Source organism: Tribolium madens, unplaced genomic scaffold (genome assembly GCF_015345945.1).
Source record: "Tribolium madens isolate multiple individuals breed KSU strain unplaced genomic scaffold, Tmad_KSU_1.1 Scaffold_11;HRSCAF=98;Tcas5.2_LG3b, whole genome shotgun sequence".
Classification (NCBI taxonomy): Eukaryota; Metazoa; Arthropoda; class Insecta; order Coleoptera; family Tenebrionidae; genus Tribolium; species Tribolium madens.
The window spans coordinates 5517976-5525637 of NW_025400975.1; the positions used below are offsets into that span (position 1 = coordinate 5517976).

The 7662-nt window shown below is 29.9% G+C and overlaps 2 protein-coding genes across 2 annotated transcripts in view; both read left to right on the forward strand.

Moving 5' to 3' along the window:
• The window catches only part of LOC123006409 (methanethiol oxidase-like), a 3206-nt gene extending 2891 nt beyond the window's left edge, over positions 1 to 315 (forward strand). Inside the window, exons 5-6 of the mRNA XM_044400866.1 lie at positions 7 to 152; positions 207 to 315. Of these exons, the coding sequence (XP_044256801.1) occupies positions 7 to 152; positions 207 to 255 (195 nt within the window). The 3' untranslated portion in view covers positions 256 to 315. The remainder of the gene's footprint in view (positions 1 to 6; positions 153 to 206) is intronic.
• A 1853-nt stretch (positions 316 to 2168) lies between these two features.
• Positions 2169 to 7662, forward strand: part of LOC123009138 (ADP-ribosylation factor-like protein 4A) — a 17074-nt gene continuing 11580 nt past the window's right edge. The window contains exon 1 of the mRNA XM_044405300.1: positions 2169 to 2365. The gene's annotated coding sequence lies outside the window, so the exon portion shown is untranslated. The remainder of the gene's footprint in view (positions 2366 to 7662) is intronic.

The following is a 7662-nucleotide window of genomic DNA, read 5'->3' on the forward strand; positions in this document are numbered from 1 at the left end:
GATCGACAATTTTATCCTGAGACTATAGAAAAAGGTGCGACTATTGTTAAAATCGATATCGATACAGAGAAAGGTGGGATGAAATTGGATGAGAACTTTTTGGTTGATTTTGGAATTGGGCCTGAYGGACCACTTTTGGCTCATGAAATGAGGTTTGTTCAATTTATATAAAATTTATTAAATTTTTGCAAAATCATTGTTTTTAGATACCCCGGAGGTGATTGCACATCAGACATTTGGCTTGCACATGATTGAAAAAGATGAGATAAGAAACTGCTTCATAATTGCTCATTAATAAATAAATATTCTTGCAATGATAGTTGTCTTATTTTCGATTAAAAGAAAGAGTATTGAAAAAGTAAAAACAAACACATGATAACATAAAATTTTGTGACATAGTCTTACCAAAAATTGTAACTGTATGTAACACTTAAAAAAAAATTAACACTAAGAAAAAATTTTGTAAATTACAAAATWACCGTTAATTATCTTTCTCAAATTATAAATGTATCACATAGTATCAGGCGTTAAATTAAATTTTTAATAAAAGTGGGTAGTAATTATGAAATTAAGATGACAACATTGATTTTAGATTGAAAACGTGATACTTGCCAGTTTTCATATTATAGTTCCATAAAAGGGTAAAAAACTAAAACAAAATGATAAACTATAGAGGATATCTAAACTTTTAAGTGGTAATTATAAGTTACAATGATGAGGATAAAAATTGAGGCATAAAGAGATTTTGAAAATCATATATTTTAAGCTGTTTTAGAAATATCTTGAAAAGAACGAGWACTGTATTTTTTGCATTCGCTCTCTAAAACGATTATTACGTATTTTTAAAACTCAAAGCACACCGAAAAAATGATATTTAGAAACCTAGAATTCTAATAAGCAACTATTAAAAAAGTGAGCACATGACGTATGAAAAAAATTTTCAAAAATAGTACATTATGTTATTAGAACTAAAAGTGATAGTTTATGTGGCAAAGCTGAACGTTTATTTTGCTGAACGTAGTGAGGCAAATAATTTGACTTAGTCACAGAAACTTACTTTTACTCAAAATAACATACTATTTTATCCGCAAACGTATTCAGATCGAGAGTAAAATGCAACGCTATAATTAKCAAGTAAATGAACAAAATAATAAGGACGCTTTGCAAGTAATAACGTTTATAAAAAAAATTGTATTGATATTTTCGAAAGTATTTATTAATATAACTAGTGCAGTTAGTAGTGCAAAATGCGAATGCTGATAATTTAGTAATTAAAATTGACATTTAGTAATAAAAGTGGTCACTTTTATGACGTTTGCAGAAACTCATTTTAAGACAACCTAAAAAGGCATTGAGTTCTTGAAATTAAAAGTTCATAAAGTGCTGTAAAAAGTTTCGACTATAAAAAACTGTTTGAAATTACCAAAAAATTGTCAAAAACCGTTTTTTTTTCTAAACATTCCTAATTATGTTAGCCAATTTCCGTTTATGGATTATAAACAAACTTATTACGAATTACTAAAAAAAAAATTAAAATGTTTTTTTCTTTCTTATAACACCTCCTTTCTTATTGACCCCTTGAAAAAAAAAAAGTAAAACAAGAAAACTATTGATTTTTGCTACAACTAGATCAACAAGAAAATTAAAAATTGTCGAAAATAAGGTTTCCATAAGAGACAATTAGAAAYAATAAAAGTGAATACAAAACCGAAATTTATCAATTTTCTTCAAATTTTTTTCATGTAGTTTTCATGTAGTTTTCTAAATACGTATTTGTAATTTTAATTTTTTTATGGAAGCTTTTTGAATCAGATGGTATAAACTTATATCATAATTCATACCAAAGATTGCAGTGACGGTTAAATCTGATTCATCCTGTACAAACTACATGCCTGACAAGTCTAAAAATAGCAATATTGTCAAGTTTCCTTTAATGGAAAATTAATTTTGTTTTAACCAACTATCAAACAGAATTTTTAACTTCAAACTTTGTGTTCAAAACTCGGGATCAGGATTGATACTTGGCTAAAAATCGGCAGCAGTGTTTCAAACCTTCACCAACTTATATTACCGACCGGTGGCGCCTTATACCTCTCATTTCGAAACTAAATTCAAACCTGAGAGAGAAAAGAAAACGAGCCACCAAATCGGTGAGCCAGCGCCAACCAACGAGCTGTAATCAGCTTCAAATCAGTCAGTCGAGCAAGGATGTTTGGTGTGTGTAGTGGTAGTTAGAATGCGTGCGTTATTTAAATAAAACACTGACCTTAAATGGTGACCTTTTTCAAAACATTAACCAAGTGGCGGTAACAAATTCAAGTGATACCAAACATATTTTTTCTTATCAGGAGTACCATTTCTAGAGGTCAGTATGTCGCATCTTTTTCCAATAATTTACTCACCCCACATTTTCTATCAGAAATTATAATGAATTTAATAATTGTAGCTCTGGAAAATCACAAAATGGTTATTCATTCAAATAATAATTTTTTTTAATTAATCTAAAATTAATTTATTTTTTTTCGGAAACCTACCTATTTTTGTTGTAATCAGTATTTATCAGAACAGTATCGTAATTGCCTATTGTTGCATTTTTGTAAACAAATTGGGAGTCATAATCTATACTCAAAGTACCGCTATGTTTGTTTTTATTATTGCTCTCTTTCTACTTTTTTCACTGTGACCTTTTATTGATAATAATTTAGCTATTTTTAGTTATTTTTGAAATCACACCAGACAAAATTCAACGTTCAGTGCAAAATTTGATCAATAAATTTGTGTTTGTATCCATGTTTTCGCCAGAAATCAATACTTGAATGCAGTTTCATCTGAATAGTTTAATCTCCAGTTAAAATATTAAAGCACAGGTTTCAAATAACTTTTGGAAATAATTTATAATTGCCGTTTTGTTTGTTGGTAATGGTTTTGGTAATAACCCATTAACCTTGCATTTTATTTTAATAATTATAGTTGTGAATGTGTATTAAAAATGAATTAACAAGAACACGCGACGTTTTAGATTATATCTTAAATTATAATTACGACTTAATTTATTAAATTCCGTAAATGACGTGGAAAGAAAAATCCTAAAGGATAACGAAAAAATATTGGTCAAGCGAATGTTGTTTTTTGATTGAGATAAAAATAAATGAGTTTTCCTGGAAATTTTGGAAATATTTTTTTGCTATTGAAACATCAATAAACCTTGAATTTAAGTTCAGTAAATTGGAACTGTTATCGTTGCATTTATTTTTCAATTTGTTCAATTTTTGTAAATATTCAAAATTACCGTTAATTATTTTTTTAAAATTATAAATATATGACAGTATCAGGCGTTCAATTAAATTTCTAATGAAAGTGGGTAGTAACTGTGAAATTAAGATGACAACACTGATTTAAGACTGAAAACGTGAGACTTTTCATATTATAATTCCATTAAAGGGTAAAAAACTAAAACAAAATGATAAACTATAGAGGATATCTAAATTTTCAAGTGGTAATTATAAGTTACAACGATGAGGATAAAAATTGAGACATGAAGAGATGACCAAAAATTAATTTTGAAAATCATATATTTGAAGCTGTTTTAGAAATATCTTAAAAAGAACGAGAACTGTATTTTTGCATTCGCAAAATAATATTTGGTCTGGCCTAGCGAATGTTATTTTTTGATTGAGATAAAAATAAATGAGTTTTCCTGGAAATTTTGGAAATATTTTTTTGCTATTGAAACATCAATAAACCTTAAATTTAAGTTCAGTAAATTGGAACTGTTATCGTTGCATTTATTTTTCAGTTTGTTCAGTTCCTTATCCAAGCTGAAATAACAATTTTTTTAGCTTTTGTCTCAGATTTGGGGCATTTGCTGCGATAAGTGGCCAATGCAACTTCAATTAAAATGTTAAACATGATGTAACACGACGCAACTAAGCGAGAGCGCGTGCGAAGCATTTTAATTGTTCACGAGCCAACGACTCTTGTGAATTTAACGAACCCTTTCCTCTTCAGCTAAAAATGCAACCCCATGAAAAAAGTGCGGTGAAATGATCGAGAAACTCGCACTGACTTTTCTATTTGTTTGTTCTACTTTTGTAATCATCGAGAGATCAATTAGGACTACACATTTCATTGCAAACTGCTCGATTTTCAAGAAAGTTGGGTACTTAGAAATCGAGTTTTCACGCAAATTGACATTTCAGAAGTGCGATTTTTCTCGAGAACTAGATGAACTAGATGTAGGCTTGTAATTATTGACAATTGAAACTTTCTCCGAGGTGTTACAACTTGCCAAATTGTGATGGATGATGCGTAAAAGCGGAAATTGCGACACTTGAAACGGAGATTGATCTAACCACGATTCTGTTTAAATAATTTTTTCGATAATTTCATAATGTGAATCCAAGAAGTGTGATGATTAAATAGTTTATAAGGTCAAGAAGGTGCCTTCCGGCAAAAGACGAACAACATTCGCTTAACGCATTCCAACCAGTTCTTGAATAGAAGAAGATGGTGTAATAATCAATTAAATTCCCAGTTTAACAATCCCATGGAAATTCTCACAATATGTGGGACATTAGGTCTCTGAAATAAATTATGCAAAGTATTGCAAGAGCACCGTTTTTTATGAATAATTGGCACGTCAAAAAGATACTTGCTGGCGCAATTCTAAATTGAAGTGTGGCCAAGAAATGGAAGATCTTTGTTCGTTCAAACGATAAATAATTCCTATATGTTCGTGTCATTATTGACTTAAAACACAAAAATAAAATTCCGCAACTGGAAACGATATTCACTTTTATCTTCCACTGGCACGTTTATGTCGATACACAAATATTTTAAATTACCTTTATAACTGTAGAGTGCATACACCTGAATACTAATTGACGTTTTCCTCACTAGGCGTGGTATAATATTTCTAGGAATTTTCAGTTGTTCAGCTTTTACCTGTAAAATGTTTCTTATGGCAGGTAACTTGAACTTTTTCTACCTGGACGTCAATAAGTTTAATAATACACCTGTTGGAGAAGACCTTCATAAATTTTAAAATCAAAACAAACGGTTTTCTTCTAATGGCATTTACAGGGTGATTCACTAAACTTTACAACCATTACGAACTTTAAATGCAACTACACTAGCCGCCAAAATTAACCGGACAACTAAAATTTTTGTTATTCTTTGTCGGATTTCGACGAAATTTTGTTTGGTTTAAAGAAAAAACCTTGTAGATCATTGTAATTTAATTTTAATTGAGACATGAGAGATATAAAGCTTCAAAAAAAGCATTACATCAAAATAGGCACATGGAAGCTTCGAATAATTAACTGTTTTATTTGTTGTAATTCTTTAGAGTTCCAAGTTTTTCAGATTTTTTGTGTTCAAAGCCGTAATTGTGCTCTTTTGGTGTCATAACCAATAATTTTCGGTTTAACTACCTTTTTATGTAGCCTATTTTCCGAACGAATATTTAGTAACATTAAAGAAGCAACGTTTTTTTCAATGCTTTGTATCTCTGAGGCACCAGAAGATAAAATTTTGAAACAATTTGTTACTCAGAAAAGAACGGGCATTAATCTGAAATAAGTAGAAACTTAATTTTGTCTCTGTTGCACACTACAGCACAGTATAAAAAAAGTAAAAAACAGTGCTCTCATCTTTTAGGTTTAACATTTACAAGACAAAACTAGAGATGTTATTGAATTAAATTACAATGATTTGCAAAGTTCGTTGCAATGTGCAATTTTAATGGGAAAAATGGCAAATTTTAGTTGTCCGGTTATTTTTTTTTTCAATTAACAAGAAATTATGTGAATCACTGTGTATATAATTATAGTCTCATACATAAATAATACAGAAAATTATGATACAAATTTCTGTATATACCTGTGCCATGATGTGGGTATTAAACTGCTTTGTTTACTTTTCGTCAAAACTGTTTGAAATACTTGAAATCTGGGGATCCTGTTATATCATGCGTAAACTGGATTTGGAATTTGTAATTTGAGTTACGGAATTGAGTGGGAAGTGTTGATTTTGGGTAATCCCATCCTGGAATCTTTTGAAATTGCAACTACGGTTGTTTGAAAATGTTAATGAAAAGAAAATAAAGAAAACCGATAAAACAGCATTATTATTTATTACTATTTATTAATATCAGAAAAGTAGAATTTTATACTTTGAGAAATTTGAATGCGATTCTATGAGTACATAATTGTACTGATGAAACGAATAAGTGGTAATCCTGAAATTCCTGAAATTTCAACAACCAGAACTAAATTTTTAATTCATCATCGCCCATTTTTAATAACACACGATTAAAAAGATTTGTAAATGTCTTCCACCTCAAAAAAGTCAAAAACTGCATTTTGAAATACTGAAAATTTTGAAGTGGAAGCTTTTTGATTYGAAATAATTTCAACATCGAAATTTGTCTTTTTAAAATCACCACCAATCATGAACAAATTAGTTTACTCTCTCATATTTGATTTGAGTGATTTGTACCGCTTGAAAAATGYTTTATTTTGAAGAGTTGGGTACGTAAACTAAAAACCATTGAAATTTTAAAACTTCTGATGTTTTAGTTTATTTAGAAGGCTCGTCAATTAGTACTTTTTAAAAAACAAAACTGTAAACGATAAAGGCTTAGAATATTTCACCTGAAAAACTATTTCTACGAACGATACTCAAATTTGAGATTCTTATCCACAATTATAAGAAGGTTTCACATTTCAGAAATGTAAAATGGAAGAATTATGAATCGAAAATAACAAAATAGGTCATTATTGCGCCAGTGCTGGATGCTTGCTCAGTTCAAAAATGAGGGTAATGACTCGTTGATGCTGTTGTGTAATTTTAATTATAAAACTGAAAACATGTGAAATAACATTTTTATCATCAGCAGTCATAACAATGATCTCACCGTGAATTAAAATAATTTCACTGATTTCACAAAATTACGCGTAATTAAGACTATTGTAAAATGCACTAGACCGGTAAAAGTATTACACTTTTATGGTTGCGATATTATAAATTTAAAAATTGTGGTTTAGTTATAAATATGTGCACTTTTTACCCAAACAAGTATAAAAATTTAATTATACACGGTTTCCATACCTCAAGGCCTAGCTTAACTTTAAGTCATTTTTATAAAAAGATTTTTTGTATATCCGGCTAAATTACTATTATTTCCACCAAAGTGACCGTGAGTTTTTGCGAGAACAAATCTCAATTTGTGCAATTGCCTCCTTTTTGGCAATGATCGATCGAGTTGATTTTTAAGGACAGGTGCTTTTTATTTCCTCATTGTTTCCGTGTTTACGTATTCTTTAAATACATTTTCTTAGCGTAAATAAAGTCAAGYCTCAAGTTGACGTTGCAGTGAGCTTTCAAGGAGGATGTTGAAATAAATGCATCGTGTGTTTACAATCTAGGCGGGAATATTTATAACTTCTTTCCTAATAATGAGGCATTAATAACAGCAGTGATTTGGTCAATATAAACAGGCGTCTAGTAAACCGTCACAAACGAGTTATTTGCTTAAAAAGTTGCAACTGGTGTCGGTGTTCGTTCCACCCGGCGAACAAAGTATCCAACCCTGAAACATTTTTGGCATGATTATGAGTTTTAGTGGAATTTTATGTTGGCTCAAATTAAATATAAGTCGGG